Genomic DNA, 18,785 nt, shown 5'->3' with positions numbered 1-18,785 from the left:
ATGCTTCCTTTATTTCTCATTTCTGGAAATATAAAACTGAAATGAGTCATTCAGATTCTTTGGTGGAGAAGAAGCTAATGTGAGATAATACTGGAGCTCTGTAGGTAACGAGACAGTCCACAAGCTTTTCTATGTAGTATGGCAGTAAAACTATAAGAATAAAAACAAGAAGTATTAACTATTTAATTACCAGCCTATTACAGCTAGTTTTCATATCTCTAAATGAGAATCCTGAGCTGTTTATGACTCAGAATGTTAATTTACTATTCCCGTGGTAAATGTGCTCCGAGCTTAGCCGTATTATTTAATTGCCTGTCACCGAGTCCCAGTAATGAGATATTTGTGCGAATATTATTGGATTTTTGTTGCCTCGTTTTATCTGAGTGATGGTTCTTCTCTACAGTCATTGAAACCTTTTATTATGGCTTGTAATTGGTTTATTATAGCAGCCAGAAACTAGAAGCCTGTAGGCGGCACACTTCTACTACAGCTGGGTCCTTGACAGAATCTGCAATGGAGCCTCAGATACAGATGTGAACAAAGCCTTAGGGTGTTTTTACATTGGTTGATTATTGGAAATGAATGCTCCTATGAACAGTTGTTCCTGATAGTCGGGCATTGTAAATAGGCTGCCAATCACTCGACAGATGAACAAAATACTTGTTCGTCGGGTGAAATGAGATTTAAGGTTGCTTAGAAATCCTCGTACTCTGTAGCGCGTTGTCCTCTATAAACAGAACATATGCTGCCAAGAACATGGATAGTCTGCGCAGAACGATCATATTAAAGGGAAGCTATCATCAGAAGATGACCTACTGTTTAAATCCGGTATTTGTATTAAATTTATTTTTGTTTTCTATTGCAAATTTGTGACGTGTCGTTTTGGTTAATTTTTTTTTTCCATATCACAATCTGTATAAAAAATAAAAAAATTAAGATATCTTGCAATTTTCACTTTGGCCATTAGGGCATTTTAGATTCTAACTTCCTCTTGTTTCAGGAAACAATACATGTACATTAGACACAATGAACAAACTCTGAACAAAATATCTTTTTGTCTTGAAGCATTTAATGAGCGTGTGCAAAGGTCATTGTGAAGGCAGGCGGAGCAGGGTCAGCTGTGACCTCACCTATTGGGAGTGGTGGATCCTTTGTTATGAGCTGCTTATAGAGTTGTTATCTGTCATTGTAATCCTGTCTTCGATGATAAGGATCCTGCTGAAAATGCTTCATTAAAAATGGAACCTGTCACCAGCAATAACGCTGTTAACCTGCAGCTATGCAGTTAATTTGCAGGTTTACAGCGTTATGTTGCCTGGCGCCTGCACGCAGCCGAATGCAGTGGTGAGAAAATGATCTTTATTCTCACTGCCAGCAATCCAGTATCCAGTATTCAGTCATGGCGTCGGGGGTAGCGCTGGTCCGGTCATCGCTCTCAGACTATACAGAGCGGCAGCTGTAACTAATTGCGACCCCGGCCCTGACTGACACTCCCTCTGCATTGAGACAGGCTGTCAGTCAGGGCCGGGGGCGCGGTTACAGCGGCCGCTCTGTATAGTCAGAGCGATGACCGGACCAGCACCACACCCTCCCCCATGACTGAATACCGAATGCTAGCGGGGAGAATAAAGTTCATTTTCTCCCATTCGGTTGCGTACAGGCGCCGGGCAACATAATAATGCTGTTAACCTGCAGATTAACCGCATGCCTGCAGGTTAACAGCGTTATTTCTGATGACAGGTTCCCTTTAAAGGACAGGAAGCATGTGAAAACTGCAAGATTATAATTTATTTTCCTTTTAATAAAGATCGTGATATATTAAACAAAAAAATAATCATATATGCAACATAAAAATCTGATTTAAAGAATAGGTAATTTTCAGATGATGGCTTTCATGTAATGATTGTGCTATACAAATGGGGAGTAAACGGGCTATGAAATAACTGCTGATCGGCTACGTAATGCTGTGGGTCGCCTAGTCTAAATAAGCAGTCACTGAAAATTTGAAACCCAAATTTGTCACCTATTAACATGTATAAAAATATAAACTAATGCGATCCTAAACCCTTCACTGTGCATTACTTGCACTTTTCGCACTGTACTGCCCATACTACTGTAGATCCGAAATTCAGGACTCTGAGTAATGAGCTAATATAGGTAAGGTATCCCACCAGGGCACAGCGTGGTGTTGTGCGCCAGGTGCACAGTGTCCCTGATGAACGGTGCCATCACACTGTAGTTTGTCACCTTTATTGGCAGGTTCGAAGAGTGCCAGGATCAAGTGGTCGGCTTCATAAAACTGAAGATGGAGGCTGGGAGTGGAGTGATGATGAGCTGGACGAGGAAAGCGAAGAGGGCAAAGCAGCTGTGTTACAACTTAGGGTAAGCAGGCAAATTGTTGTGCTTTAATCTTTTCTTCTTTTGCTTTACTTCTGCCATAAAATTGTCCTCATTTATAGAATTTAATTTGCCCTTACTGACTGATGAAAATCTGGTCTGGTCCACTAGGGAGAGCACACTGCCTATATTTATCTATTGTACAGCGCTAAATAACACAAATGATACAGCCATGTTTAAAGCTCCTCCTTGTGGCTGCAGGCTGACATTATTATTATTATTATTATTATTATTATTATTATTATTCTCATCATAATTTAACTCTTATTTGAACATAAATTCTATTGATTTGCTGAGTTTAAAAAGTGATCAAAAACTCTTATGCATCCCTATCTGCATGAATGAGAACTAACTCGCGCCCCACCACCTACCAAAGAAACAAAACCACAAGCCATCGTACAGCCCAAGTACTTTTATAATGCAAATCATATAAAGGATAAGAATAAAAAATATCTAAAAATGAAACTATATCGTCGTAATCTTAACAAGACACGGTATAAAGTTATCATGTTATATTGTGTTGTCAATTTGGACTGCAAAATCAAACGCCCCAAAAAATTGGCAGATTTTACAGTATTTGTTTTTTACCCTCCTCCGTCCCTTGGAAAAAAAAAAAAGAGAAAACTATAAGTCTAGGTTCCCACGATAAGCTTTCTCAGTGTCTTACATTACCAGTAAAATGGATGGGATTTATACAAATCTCCTGCCCCCCTGTTTCTTTTTAACGCAGTATAAACTGACCTGCGGTGCATGTTTCTAATCCGCAGCATGTAAATTTCTCTTGCGGATACGCTCAGTTTTCTGTGCTGATTTTCCCCATGCACTTGCATTAGGTGCGGAAAATCTGCAAAACGTACACGCGTTTTTAGCGTGTTTCTGTGGCGGAAACGCATCAAAAACTCATGTAATCCGCATCTGACTATATGAAGTATCAAAAACAAAGCAGCTTTATTTAACGCAAGACACACCGAAAAGAGACAAAAAAAGCAGTGATAAAAACGCATGTAAAAAAATCACACATGAACGCGCAGTACAAAAACCGCAAGTAACCTAATTTAAATAAGTGGTGCAGCATCAAAAACTCATTAAAAGTGCTCATCGTGGGAACGTAGCCTAAATGTATAGATCTATATGTAGCTCCCATCAAAATAACAAATTGGTGCAAGCAAATTGTTGTGCTAAATCTTTTTTCTTTTGCTTTACTTCTGCCATAAAATTGTCATCAATTATACAATTTAATTTGCCCTTACTGACTGATGAAAATGTGGTCTGGTCCACTAGGGGGAGCACACTGCCTATATTTATCTATTGTACAGTGCTAAATAACACAAATGATACAGTCATTGCTGTATTGCTGAAGAATAATAATAATAATAAATAATAATAAAAAAGAAAGTTAGGATTTTAAAATCCAGAGGTGAAATGGAAGAACAAATTGCAATGGCGTTAATGCGAGCTTACACTTCTTTTTTTAATCTGTGCGATCAGTTCTGAACGCTGTATTGATCGGCTCCTGCCTGAGCGTGCACGCCGAGCGGGGGATGGAATAAATAGGAGATGTCTGCGCCTGTACCCCACCCTGCATGACACTCAGGCAGGAGCAGAGCACATCAGACGCCTGTTTTGAGCTATCCGGGGTGGGGAAGGGGAGAGGGCCCGGGGGGGCCCCACCACCTATCACATAGTTTAAAAAATTAAAATAACATGTAGGTACATGTTGATAGATTGATATTGTCAGATGGTGCAAGAACTTGTGCAATTTACTTCTTACTAAAATTTACAGCTGTGCTTGAGATAGTAACACTTTTCTTTTGTTTACAGCTCGTTGCCTAGGAGACCTTCCACTGCTGCTATCTAGCTTGTAAACATTGCCAGGAATAGGAGGTAACGGCAAACTGCAGCGATCCTGGGCAGCTTCAAAACTGTACTTACATGCTCAGTCGAAAAAGTTTGTAAGCACTGCGCATGTTCTGCTGACTAGCTGCGGTAGTGGTCGGTCTCCAAGGCAACCCCCAGTAAGCAGAAGTAAAGTGTCATTATTTCAAGAATCACTGGAAATTTTAACAGGCAGTGAATTGCAAAAGTGCTTGTGCTATCGAGCCCTATCCGACAATAGCCAGTGATAGAGATGGGACTAACCCTCTCAGTACCGAGGCAGCTGTGAATTGTTGCGGCTCCCCCATCTAACCGTTTTCTGTCTTCTTTCCTCCAGTCTCCACGTGTGAAAGATTCTTTACCAAACTCTGAGGTGAGAACTTGTCCTTTCTGATTTCCATTGATTCGCATCTAACACTTGACATCTGATCCGAGTCTATAATAAAGTCCAATCCAGAGTAATATTATACGCCTGCACTAGCCCAATTCACAATTCACCAATTTGCATGTCAAATTTTAGCTTGAAATTTGCATTACTAGAGCTCCATTGTGGACCCAATAACATTTCTAAGAGCCTGTGTACAGCGCCACAGAATGTTAGGGCTATATAATTACCGTGTAATAAATGGACGACAGAGGAAATAATCATCTCTGTTCTGTGCTAGATATTTCCTGCAACAGAGCCAAGCGCCACCTTCCTCCAGACTCCAGCGCAGCCTACAGCCAATCTACCTCAGTCGTCCGGCCAAGCTGCACCTACACAAGTGTCTGTTCCTGTCCCATCATCTGGACAGGTGAGTCCTCCAAGGAAGCGTCCACGCTGGATAGAAAGGCTGTGGATGTTCTTTACAGAAAATCTGCAACCGAATACAGTAACGGCCACGTGAGATTTGGCCAGATCTTTTCCACATGCTCGTGCTATGGTTAAAGACTCGAGTAACCATAGTTTTTTGTTTTTTTTTAATCATAAATCAATAGTACACCTGAAAATAAAAAAAACTTTGTAATATATCTTATTAAAGAAATTTGCTTTTTTCTCCCCCAGGACTGATCAATCATTCTCAAAATTCTCAACTCACTTGTAAAATCTGTATTCAGTGAAGACAGATTGTTACATAGGAAATGACAGTTGGTGGTCAACATTCTATGGAGAGCTGTAACTGTTGGGGCGAACTTGCAGCAGAATGTCTGTTGCCTTTAGCTCCTCCCCTTTCATAGAATTTTAAACGCACCAACTGTCATCTTCTATCTCCGCAATGGGAAAATCTGTCTGCACTGAGTACACATTTTACCCATATATTCAGAGTGAAAGATCAATACAGTAGGAAGAAGCTGATTTCTGTGATAAGATGTATTACAAAGTTGCCTATTTTCAGGTGTGTCCTAGAGTTTTTTTTCTGCATGAAAAATACAGAGTTTTGGCAGGAAAAACACTGCATACGTTACATGCGTGTTTGATGCATTTTTTTATGCTTTTTTGGTGCGTTTTTTAATCCATTCAATTGAATGGGTAAAATAATTCAACAAAAACACTGAAAGCCCGGTTGCACATGTTGCGAATTTGTTTACAGGTCAAAATCCGCACGTGTTACATGCAAATTTCCTTGCTGATTATTTAGGAAATGTGACCCTATGCATTGCATAAGTGAAGTCTGCAATATAATCTGCACAAAGAATTGCCATACTGCAGATATTAAAATCCGCACAACAGGTTAAGTTATGTATGGAAAATGTCTTCAACTTGTAGAGATTTTAACATCTCGATAAGGTATAACTGCGTTTCATGGAAAATGCATCCACAATGTCTGCAATCCGGCCAAAGAATTGACATGCAATGATTTTAAAAAAAGAAATGCACAGTAGCACAAAAACAGGGAGAAAAAAACCCATGCACAGTCTGAATGAGGTTTTAGAAATGTCTTTTTTGCTGCGTTTTTTCCAAATACTACATGTGAACAAGGCCTTACTGTTTAATAATCAGTTCTTGGTGCAGATTTTCTCAGTGGATTTAATTCATTTTGAGGGGTGAATTATTCCGTTTATATGCAGCAAAATTTGCTTGTTATCTAGGCAGATTTTGCTGATAAATCGCTGTGTGTATTTGCAGCCTTACCTGTGTGCCTTACATACGTACACTACCCTGTACATAATCTGAACATATATGTGTGTGACGTGCACAGACTATGTAAACGCTTTTTACAGGTCGCCCCCGCAGCTCCTGCAGCTCCCGTGCCTCCTACACCGGAAGAAGTGAAAGCTGTTATCAGTTTAGTATTACGATTAAGGTAGATAACTTTGGTATTATTGGTACTGTGATTGTCACACCCCTGTCCTTAGATTGGTGTAGTGCAGAAATTCCGGCGACTTTGTGTTCTGCATTCTGCTGCAGTATTGTGTATGTGGAGGCTGCAGCCTCATCCTCTTCAGTTACACCAGTGACACCTGCAGGACGAACAGCTCATGATGGGGAGACCGAGGCTTGATTCTATGCATTGCACATTGTCATTTTGTTCTATATATTTGCAATATTTTTTAGATTTATTGAACACTTTGAATAGGAATTTATTGCATTTCTAAGCAAAACTTCATGTCACAAGTTTGCAGGATATGATGCTGTATTATCTCTGAGCCAGGGCTGGGGTCAGGTACCAAATGCATCTAGAAATGTGCTGCTAATGTTTAACTTTCACATTTTTATTCTATTATTTTATTTTGCCTACATCACTCGAGAGACAGCACTATCTGTGCCTACATCACTCGAGAGGAAGCACTATCTGTGCCTACATCGCTAGAGAGGCAGCACTATCTGCCTACATCGCTAGAGAGGCAGCACTATCTGTGCCTACATCACTCGAGAGGCAGCACCGTCTGTGCCTACATCGCTCGAGAGGCAGCACTATCTGTGCCTACATCACTCGAGAGGCAGCACTATCTGTGCCTACATCACTCGAGAGGCAGCACTATCTGTGCCTACATCACTCGAGAGGCAGCACTATCTGTGCCTACATCACTCGAGAGGCAGCACTATCTGTGCCTACATCGCTCGAGAGGCAGCACTATCTGTGCCTACGTCGCTCGAGAGGCAGCACTATCTGTGCCTACGTCGCTCGAGAGGCAGCACTATCTGTGCCTACGTCGCTCGAGAGGCAGCACTATCTGTGCCTACGTCGCTCGAGAGGCAGCACTATCTGTGCCTACGTCGCTCGAGAGGCAGCACTATCTGTGCCTACGTCGCTCGAGAGGCAGCACTATCTGTGCCTACATCACTCGAGAGGCAGCACTATCTGTGCCTACATCGCTAGAGAGGCAGCACTATCTGTGCCTACGTCGCTCGAGAGGCAGCACTATCTGTGCCTACGTCGCTCGAGAGGCAGCACTATCTGTGCCTACGTCGCTCGAGAGGCAGCACTATCTGTGCCTACGTCGCTCGAGAGGCAGCACTATCTGTGCCTACGTCGCTCGAGAGGCAGCACTATCTGTGCCTACGTCGCTCGAGAGGCAGCACTATTTGTGCCTACGTCGCTCGAGAGGCAGCACTATCTGTGCCTACATTGCTCACAGGGTCATTGCATTCTCATAATTTACAGAGAGAATAAGCGACAAATCAACATCTTTTTATTTGCATTTTTTTTCAGAAACACAAAGAAAGAACTTAATGATATCCGGTTTGAGTTTACTCCTGGAAGAGGTTAGTTTGACGTGATTATACGTGAACGGGAAGCGTCTAATATCGAGAATAGTAATTACTATTTCCTAGGTTGGGATTCTGATCTGGTTAATTAAAGTCATCTGCAGTTTCACACGATCGTATTACAGACACATTTGTGTACTCGTATTACAACCAAGTGTCCCAGTCTTACCTTGAATTTAACCTTTCCCAACAAAGGACGTAATAGCAAGTCCTGTGTCAAGAGTGGGTATATGGAGCGGGCTCAAGTGCTGAGCCCGCACCATACATGACAGAAGCTGTCTTTGTTATACAACAGACATCTGCCTGTATTAGCAGTGACCAGGGCTTGCTCTGATTGCTGCTGTTTACCGATTTTGGTACTGCTTTTAATAACGGGTAGTGGCATTTAAATGAAATAGATGCTGGTGCTACAATGGGACCCCCTGTTATCTACCCTTTCCCTCTGTTGAAAGCCCCACTTCTGCTGCTATTTTGGTCTTACTATTAAGCCCAGTTGTAAAAAAATATAATTTTCACTATATATTGTAATATCGCAGCATAAACAACAAACCGTAAGGAATAAATTATAATATATATATATATATATATATATATATATATATATACATACAGTACAGACCAAAAGTTTGGACACACCGTCTCATTTAAAGATTTTTCTGTATTTTCATGACTATGAAAATTGTACATTCACACTGAAGGCATCAAAACTATGAATTAACACATGTGGAATTATATGCTTAACAAAAAAGTGTGAAACAACTGAAAATATGTCTTATATTCTAGGTTCTTCAAAGTAGCCACCTTTTGCTTTGATGACTGCTTTGCACACTCTTCGCATTCTCTTGATGAGCTTCAAGAGGAAGTCACCGGAAAGGGTTTTCACTTCACAGGTGTGCCCTGTCAGGTTTAATAAGTGGGATTCCTTGCCTTATAAATGGGGTTGGGACCATCAGTTGTGTTGTGCAGAAGTCTGGTGGATACACAGCTGATAGTCCTACTGAATAGACTGTTAGAATTTGTATTATGGCAAGAAAAAAGCAGCTAAGTAAAGAAAAACAAGTGGCCATCATTACTTTAAGAAATGAAGGTCAGTCAGTGCGAAAAATTGGGAAAACTTTGAAAGTGTCCCCAAGTGCAGTTGCAAAAACCATCAAGCGCTACAAAGAAACTGGCTCACATGAGGACCGCCCCAGGAAAGGAAGACCAAGAGTCAACTCTGCTTCTGAGGATAAGTTTATCCGAGTCACCAGCCTCTGAAATTGCAGGTTAACAGCAGCTCAGATTAGAGACCAGGTCAATGCCACACAGAGTTCTAGCAGCAGACACATCTCTTCAACAACTGTTAAGAGGAGACTTTGTGCAGCAGGCCTTCATGGTAAAATAGCTGCTAGGAAACCACTGCTAAGGACAGGCAACAAGCAGAAAAGACTTGTTTGGGCTAAAGAACACAAGGAATGGACATTAGACCAGTGGAAATCTGTGCTTTGGTCTGATGAGTCCAAATTTGAGATCTTTGGTTCCAACCACCGTGTCTTTGTGCGATGCTGAAAAGGTGAACGGATGGACTCTACATGCCTGGTTCCCACCGTGAAGCATGGAGGAGGAGGTGTGATGGTGTGGGGGTGCTTTGCTGGTGATACTGTTGGGGATTTATTCAAAATTGAAGGCATACTGAACCAGCATGGCTACCACAGCATCTTGCAGCGGCATGCTATTCCATCCGGTTTGCGTTTAGTTGGACAATCATTTATTTTTCAACAGGACAATGACCCCAAACACACCTCCAGGCTGTGTAAGGGCTATTTGACCAAGAGGGAGAGTGATGGGGTGCTACGCCAGATGACCTGGCCTCCACAGTCACCAGACCTGAACCCAATCGAGATGGTTTGGGGTGAGCTGGACCGCAGAGTGAAGGCAAAAGGGCCAACAAGTGCTAAGCATCTCTGGGAACTCCTTCAAGATTGTTGGAAGAACATTTCCGGTGACTACCTCTTGAAGCTCATCAAGAGAATGCCGAAAGTGTGAAAAGCAATCATCAAAGCAAAAGGTGGCTACTTTGAAGAACGTAGAATATAAGACATATTTTCAGTTGTTTCACACTTTTTTGTTAAGTATATAATTCCACATGTGTTAATTCATAGTTTTGATGCCTTCAGTGTGAATGTACAATTTTCATAGTCATGAAAATACAGAAAAATCTTTAAATGAGAAGGTGTGTCCAAACTTTTGGTCTGTACTGTATATACACAGTACAGACCAAAAGTTTGGACACACCTTCTCATTTAAAGATTTTTCTGTGTTTTCATGACTATGAAAATTGTACATTCACACTGAAGGCATCAAAACTATGAATTAACACATGTGGAATTATATACTTAACAAAAAAGTGTGAAACAACTGAAAATATGTCTTATATTCTAGGTTCTTCAAAGTAGCCACCTTTTGCTTTGATGATTGCTTTTCACACTTTCGGCATTCTCTTGATGAGCTTCAAGAGGTAGTCACCGGAAATGTTCTTCCAACAATCTTGAAGGAGTTCCCAGAGATGCTTAGCACTTGTTGGCCCTTTTGCCTTCACTCTGCGGTCCAGCTCACCCCAAACCATCTCGATTGGGTTCAGGTCTGGTGACTGTGGAGGCCAGGTCATCTGGCGTAGCACCCCATCACTCTCCCTCTTGGTCAAATAGCCCTTACACAGCCTGGAGGTGTGTTTGGGGTCATTGTCCTGTTGAAAAATAAATGATTGTCCAACTAAACGCAAACCGGATGGAATAGCATGCCGCTGCAAGATGCTGTGGTAGCCATGCTGGTTCAGTATGCCTTCAATTTTGAATAAATCCCCAACAGTATCACCAGCAAAGCACCCCCACACCATCACACCTCCTCCTCCATGCTTCACGGTGGGAACCAGGCATGTAGAGTCCATCCGTTCACCTTTTCTGCGTCGCACAAAGACATGGTGCTTGGAACCAAAGATCTCAAATTTGGACTCCTCAGACCAAAGCACAGATTTCCACTGGTCTAATGTCCATTCCTTGTGTTCTTTAGCCCAAGCAAGTCTCTTCTGCTTGTTGCCTGTCCTTAGCAGTGGTTTCCTAGCAGCTATTTTACCATGAAGGCCTGCTGCACAAAGTCTCCTCTTAACAGTTGTTGTAGAGATGTGTCTGCTGCTAGACTCTGTGTGGCATTGACCTGGTCTCTAATCTGAGCTGCTGTTAACCTGCGATTTCTGAGGCTGGTGACTCGGATAAACTTATCCTCAGAAGCAGAGGTGACTCTTGGTCTTCCTTTCCTGGGGCGGTCCTCATGTGAGCCAGTTTCTTTGTAGCGCTTGATGATTTTTGCAACTGCACTTGGGGACACTTTCAAAGTTTTCCCAATTTTTCGCACTGACTGACCTTCATTTCTTAAAGTAATGACGGCCACTCGTTTTTCTTTACTTAGCTGCTTTTTTCTTTCCATAATACAAATTCTAACAGTCTATTCAGTAGGACTATCAGCTGTGTATCCACCAGACTTCTGCACAACACAACTGATGGTCTCAACCCCATTTATAAGGCAAGAAATCCCACTTATTAAACCTGACAGGGCACACCTGTGAAGTTAAAACCATTTCCGGTGACTACCTCTTGAAGCTCATCAAGAGAATGCCAAGAGTGTGCAAAGCAGTCATCAAAGCAAAAGGTGGCTACTTTGAAGAACCTAGAATATAAGACATATTTTCAGTTGTTTCACACTTTTTTGTTAAGTATATAATTCCACATGTGTTAACTCATAGCTTTGATGCCTTCAGTGTGAATGTACAATTTTCATAGTCATGAAAACACAGAAAAATCTTTAAATAAGAAGGTGTGTCCAAACTTTTGGTCTGTACTGTATATGTGTGTATATATATATATATATATATATATAATATATATATACACACAATTTTTTTTTTAAATCTACTAGAATTTTAAAAAAATGTAAACATTTTTATCAGTTCTCCCACCTTCTTTTCCTGGTTTAAAAATAAAGAAATAAAAAATATATATATTTGGTATTGCCACATTCATTAAAGTTTGATTAAAATATTAAATCAATCAACATATACAGTAAACAACGTACAGAGAAAAAAAAATGGTGTCTTTCAGTCACTGCACCTCCCCCTAATAAAATGCAAGAAAAAGCAATCAAACGTCGCATGTACCCAGACTGGTGTATAAACAATCCCACTTCTAAAAAAGATGGATGTAAAATGTAAGAAAACAAGAATGCAATGATTTGGAAATCTCTTACAGCGTATTTTATTCACAACAGATTGTTAGACATTTTCCATTTCATTTGAAAAAAATTACTTATTTAGAAATTTGGGCAGCGACACATCTCTGAAAAGTGGGAACAGGGTTAACAATACAAAACAAACCCAAACTTTTTTTTTTTTTTTGTTTTACAAAGTTCTGAATTATTTTTAGCTTGGCAACAGTAATTAAAAAAACAACAAAGTTTGTTATCGCCTTAATTGTTTTGATGTCGTGAATCTTGCTGCCCGGTCATTTTTACACCACATTTTAATATCGTAAAAGCAAAATGTCCCCAAAAATGGCAGAATTGCTTCTTTTTCACCATTTCGCCACTTGGAATTTTTTTTCTAGTTTTTCCATTGTGTTGTAAAATGAATGGTGTCATTCAAAACTACAGATCGTTTTGCACAAAAACAAGCTTTCACATGACTGTGTTGAAGGGAAAAAAACCGAACTGACAGCATAATTGTTTCATTTCAAGTCATTAAATATGTGGTGGGTCCAAGACCTGTTGTGGTACAAGTGCAAAAATGTGAAACTGCCCTTTAGGTGAAATCTTAGGGAATCTTATATGTCTTCAAATATTATTAAAGTCTTGTGTTTTTTTTTTCTAGCAGTTAAAGAAAAAAAATAAACCTAAATTTGTTTAGTTCCTAAAATAAGTTTAAAATAAGAAATAAGTAGAGTTGTTGTGAATCCATTCATTGGACGCTGTCCTTGAGCCACGTCGATGATCTGTGGCCACTGGACAGAAGTCCTGAGAAGTCTCTTACATGTCAGCATCAATGGCTCTTCTTTTGATTAGTCGGCCTAGTCGTGTGTGCGTCACGCCACAGTGATGATGTTGTGCCAGGCTTGTCAATCAAAAGAAGAATCGCGGATCCCGGGAGATAAAAAGCAGTTCTCAGGTCTTTTGTCCAGTGGCCACAGATTACTAACATGACTGATGGACCATACCTAGAAGTAAGTAATGCACAATAGATTTTTTTAATGTTTTCGTCACTATATTTTTTAAGGGCTCCAATATCTTTCCTAGGCCACTAGTATTTATTTCTTTACATTATGATTTCCCTCCATACTTGGAGCTATTATTGTATTCCTCGTATGGTGGAAATATTTATTGAGAATGTTGACACACGGAACAGTTTTAGGCATGAAGGTCCCTCAGATTCCCGAGGACAATTATGAGATCAGTCAATAGCAAGTCCTACGAATTCCTATAAATCAGTGAGGGAAAATTCTGAAGGAGAAAGCCTTCTTGTGGTGCAAGATTTGTCATTGTATCATTCTAGGACTTAAATGACAAAAGCAACTTTGTTTTCCAGATACGGCCGATGGTGTTTCCCAAGAGCTCGTCTCCGCTGGCCTTGTAGATGGAAGAGACTTAGTAATAGGTAATTTTTATTGCAAGTGTGCATTGATGGCAGAACAGATGTAAAATTTAGTGATGTGATCAATCTATAAATCTGTTTAATTCTCATATGAACTTTTTTTTTCTTTTATAAGAGAGAATTTAATTTTTTGCATCACTTAAGTGATATGATAGCATGAGTAAAACAACATAATGGCCATCTTTCTTTTCATTGATATAAAAAAAAAAAAAAAAAAAAAAAAAGTAGAGCTACGCAAAAAGCGGACCAACTGGCAGCATCCTGGAGGCCACTTATGCTTGGCCGGCCCCCGGGCTGTTATCACATAAACCTATAAATCATGAGAAGCACCCGGGATGCCGGCAGATGAGGCTCACACCGCATCAGTCCCGGTGTGATAGAGCACCGACATGGGCCCCAGACCAGGATCCTGACAACCTTTTTACTAAACTCTAAAAATAAGCACATAAATACAGTACAGACCAAAAGTTTGGACACACCTTCTCATTTAAAGATTTTTCTGTATTTTCATGACTATGAAAATTGTACATTCACACTGAAGGCATCAAAACTATGAATTAACACATGTGGAATTATATACTTAACAAAAAAGTGTGAAACAACTGAAAATATGTCTTCAATTCTGGGTTCTTCAAAGTAGCCACCTTTTGCTTTGATGACTGCTTTGCACACTCTTGGGATTCTCTTGATGAGCTTCAAGAGGTAGTCACCGGAAATGGTCTTCCAACAATCTTGAAGGAGTTCCCAGAGATGCTTAGCACTTGTTGGCCCTTTTGCCTTCACTCTGCGGTCCAGCTCACCCCAAACCATCTCGATTGGGTTCAGGTCTGGTGACTGTGGAGGCCAGGTCATCTGGCATAGCACCACATCACTCTCCTCCTTGGTCAAATAGCCCTTACACAGCCTGGAGGTGTGTTTGGGGTCATTGTCCTGTTGAAAAATAAATGATGGTTCAACTAAACGCAAACCGGATGGAATAGCATGCCACTGCAAGTTGCTGTGGTAGCCATGCTGGTTCAGTATGCCTTCAATTTTGAATAAATCCCTAACATTGTCACCAGCAAAGCACCCCCACACCATCACACCTCCTCCTCCATGCTTCACGGTGGGAACCAGGCATGTAGAGTCCATTCATTCACCTTTTCTGCGTCGCACAAAGACACGGTGCTTGGAACCAAAGATCTCAAATTTGGACTCATCAGACCAAAGCTCAGATTTCCACTGGTCTAATGTCCATTCCTTGTGTTCTTTAGCCCAAACAAGTCTCTTCTGCTTGTTGCCTGTCCTTAGCAGTGGTTTCCTAGCAGCTATTTTACCATAAAGGCCTGCTGCACAAAGTCTCCTCTTAACAGTTGTTGTAGAGATGTGTCTGCTGCTAGAACTCTGTGTGGCATTGACCTGGTCTGTAATCTGAGCTGCTGTTAACCTGCGATTTCTGAGGCTGGTGACTCGGATAAACTTATCCTCAGAAGCAGAGGTGACTCTTGGTCTTCCTTTCCTGGGCCGGTCCTCATGTGAGCTAGTTTCTTTGTAGCGCTTGATGATTTTTGCAACTGCACTTGGGGACACTTTGAAAGTTTTCCCAATTTTTCGCACTGACTGACCTTCATTTCTTAAAGTAATGATGGCCACTCATTTTTCTTTACTTAGCTGCTTTTTTCTTGCCATAATACAAATTCTAACAGTCTATTCAGTAGGACTATCAGCTGTGTATCCACCAGACTTCTGCACAACACAACTGATAGTCCCAACCCCATTTATAAGGCAAGAAATCCCACTTATTAAACCTGACAGGGCACACCTGTGAAGTGAAAACCATTTCCGGTGACTACCTCTTGAAGCTCATCAAGAGAATGCCAAGAGTGTGCAAAGCAGTCATCAAAGTAAAAGGTGGCTACTTTGAAGAACCTAGAATATAAGACATATTTTCAGTTGTTTCACACTTTTTTGTTAAGTATATAATTCCACATGTGTTAATTCATAGTTTTGATGCCTTCAGTGTGAATGTACAATTTTCATAGTCATGAAAATATAGAAAAATCTTTAAATGAGAAGGTGTGTCCAAACTTTTGGTCTGTACTGTATTTATGTGCTTATTTTTAGAGTTTAGTAAAAAGGTTGTCAGGATCCTGGTCTGGAGCCCATGTCGGTGCTCTATCACACCGGGACTGATGCAGTGTGAGCCTCCTCTGCCGGCATCCCGGGTGCTTCTCATGATTTATAGGCTTATGTGATAACAGCCCGGGGGCCGGTCAAACATAAGTGGCCTCCAGGATGCTGCCAGTTGGTCCTCTTTTTGCGTAGCTCTACTTTTTTTTTAATATCAATGAAAAGAAAGATGGCCTTTATGTTGTTTTACTCATGCTTTCATATCACTCATATAAGTGATGCAAAAAATTAAATTCTGGGGGGGCACGGTGGCTCAGTGGTTAGCACTGTTGCTCTGCAACACTGGGGTCCTGGGTTCAAATCCCACCAAGGAGAACCTCTGCAAGGAGTTTGTATGTTCTCCCTGTGTTTGCTGGGGTTTACTCCCACACTCCAAAGACATATTGATAGGGAATGTAGATTGTGAGCCCCAATGGGGACAGTGATGATGATGTCTGTAAATTGTCTGAATTGTAAAGCGCTGCTTAATATGTTGGCGCTATATAAATAAAAAGATTATTATTAAGATCATTAATTGAACCCTTCTCTGTATTTAGTTGCAGCTAATTTACAGAAGATTGTGGAGGAGCCACAGCCTAACAAATCAGTCACCTTCAAGCTGGTATGTGCTTGTAGAACTTATAGGACTTGTCCACTACTTGGAAAACTCCATCTCGTTACTCATGTTTGGCCCCGTTAAAATATAGACACCTATATTCACCTCCGTTGCCGGTTCTGTTGCCGCTCGCTCTCCCGGTTCTCACGTGAGGTTGTTAAGTCGTGAGCCCTGCATCCTGGGAATGCAAGTGTTGACACGTCTGGAACGGCTTCGGCATCGGGAGTGAGTATAGTATTATACACACACATATGCATATTAATTAACACCAAGAAGGAAAATATGTGAATTATGGAAATCACGGAATGAATAGACATGTTAGTGATATGCAAATGATGAAGTATTGAAAACCAAATGTTTTAAAATGTCTTGATTTATTCAATATCAAATATGAACGCCACTCACAGAAATCCCTTCACTTACACACATTGGTTGTTACCAATGAGGTTATTAATGGTTGTCTGAGGAATATTCTGCTACGCTAAATGTGCTTGTGCAAATCATCAAGATCCGCTGCTGACAGCTCCCTTTGCAATTGCCGCTTAATGACGTCTCTGATATGCTCAATGGGAGACAAGTCTGGAGACGCTGCAGGCCATGGCAGCACTCTTAGGCCATGCAGGCTTCTCACAGTACCCCGAGCAATATACGGCCTGGCGTCATTTAAAAAAAATGGCTTCTGGGAAACTTCCATGTTCCCTCATGAAGACCTCTTCATGACATTGCTCATGTGGTCTGCAGAACATTCTCTGACTATCATTGCATCCAAGACAAAACCCTCACTGAACAGGATAGACCTCCATTCCAGCCTCCATTGTCATCTTACTCTGCACCATGGTGGCCTTTGAGAGCGGTAGTGTGTGAGGTCAGTGGACTTCTGGATTGTAGCACAATTGTTGTACAACGTCTTTCTTGTGGTTTTTGTAGACACCGACTCCTTAGGCTTGGTGTGTGACGACTTTCACTTGTACAGAAGGTATCACTATGAGCCATTCTTCAAATCTGATGAGACCATGTGGGCAATGCATTAGGAGGTCTTCATGAGGGAACGTCACACCAGTCCTACTCCTGAGATTATGATGTGGGTGGCATTATATGCTTTAGCCAGACCCTTCTAGTCTTCATTCCAGGTATACTAACAGCTCGGCGTTACATTGATTTGGTGGTAACTAGTGCTACAGCCATTTTTCCAAAGTGTCCCAGGACCCATTTGTCAAGATGACAGCACAAGGCTGCATGTCGCTTGTGCTATTATTCAATGATAGCAGCCAAGGTGTATAAGTGCTGGGATCCCTGTGTGTGGTGCTAATACTCTATTCTGAAGAAATTGAGATGTTTTGAAAATGTTGTTAACATTTTTTCATCATTTGAATATCATTAACATATCTATCCATCCCTAATTCCACAACTTTTCCTTCTTGGTTAACTTTCTATCACAGTTACAGAACCTATGATTACAAAAGGTGTGCTTAATCTGGGTATCGGCGGGGTCCATCTCCCAGACCCCAGCAATGTGATACTTGGCATGCTTTTTAAGCCAAGATTTTATATTTAGGCCAAATCGCCCAGCCCGGGTAATAATCTTATTTCTTTACTCTTCTCTTTCCAGGCCTCTGGGGTGGATCCTTCTGACATTCCAGATGATGGGAAGCTCGTAGGATTTGCACAGCTCAGTATCAGCTAAGCTGCCGTTTTCGGAGCTGCTTCTTAATGAAACCTTCATCGTCATCATCTTTCTAATGCTTCTCTTGGCCTACAGAACCACTACTGCCAAAGAATCAAAACTCTGGCTTATTTCGGAGCTGTAACAACGTGTATTACTTTTACTCTTGTCTAACAAATGTCTCTAACCTTAGTGTAATGACGCACACACTGAGAGGTCAGAGCTTTGTAACCGACAGCGAACAAAAGTGTTTCTGCACATCATTAATCTGGTTTTCTTTTTATCTTCATGTGAAAAGTGCTAGCTGCCTTCTGTAGTGCCGATGGGTCCACCTGCCAAACCTGGTGGTTGTCCCTTTGTCGCTCTAGAGGATCAGCTCGCACCTCTCATACCTGTTTGTTACTGTTGCCTTATTTGAGGATACTACTGAGTATGAAACTATGGGTTTCTACCACTCTCACACACTCAAGGCAAAGAGAACTTAATTTGGGGATCTGATTTTTATTGGCTTTAATTTAAAGTGAACAGAAAAGAGTCTAAATAAAAACATAATTAATTTGATTGCGTTCATGTGTCTGATTTTTTTCATTACTGGTATTAGACACTTGGGGACAGGGCTGGCACCAGGAATTTCAGGGCCCCATACTGGCAAAATTTTCAGGCCCCTTGAGCTCCCCCCAGCTCCACCTCCACCCCTCGAACCTTCCTCAGTCTCAACACC

At 41.1% G+C, this 18,785-nt stretch overlaps 1 protein-coding gene across 2 annotated transcripts in view; it reads left to right on the top strand.

Annotated features, from left to right (window-relative positions):
* Positions 1-18,626, top strand: part of OXSR1 (oxidative stress responsive kinase 1) — a 110,507-nt gene extending 91,881 nt beyond the window's left edge. For both annotated transcript variants that reach the window (XM_073677757.1, XM_073677755.1), the window contains exons 11-18: positions 2,260-2,382; positions 4,610-4,645; positions 4,938-5,066; positions 6,475-6,557; positions 7,908-7,960; positions 13,572-13,640; positions 16,343-16,407; positions 18,011-18,626. In XM_073677757.1, coding sequence (XP_073533858.1) covers positions 2,260-2,382; positions 4,610-4,645; positions 4,938-5,066; positions 6,475-6,557; positions 7,908-7,960; positions 13,572-13,640; positions 16,343-16,407; positions 18,011-18,085 — 633 coding nt within the window. In that variant the 3' untranslated portion in view covers positions 18,086-18,626. The remainder of the gene's footprint in view (positions 1-2,259; positions 2,383-4,609; positions 4,646-4,937; positions 5,067-6,474; positions 6,558-7,907; positions 7,961-13,571; positions 13,641-16,342; positions 16,408-18,010) is intronic.
* Positions 18,627-18,785: the final 159 nt, after the last annotated feature.

This window comes from Phyllobates terribilis, unplaced genomic scaffold, assembly GCF_046119375.1.
Source record: "Phyllobates terribilis strain yellow unplaced genomic scaffold, ASM4611937v1 Scaffold_4__5_contigs__length_816908805, whole genome shotgun sequence".
In the NCBI taxonomy this organism is placed as follows: Eukaryota; Metazoa; Chordata; class Amphibia; order Anura; family Dendrobatidae; genus Phyllobates; species Phyllobates terribilis.
The sequence above is the reverse complement of the archived record's forward strand: the minus strand, read 5'-3'. Positions and strand labels throughout refer to the sequence as shown.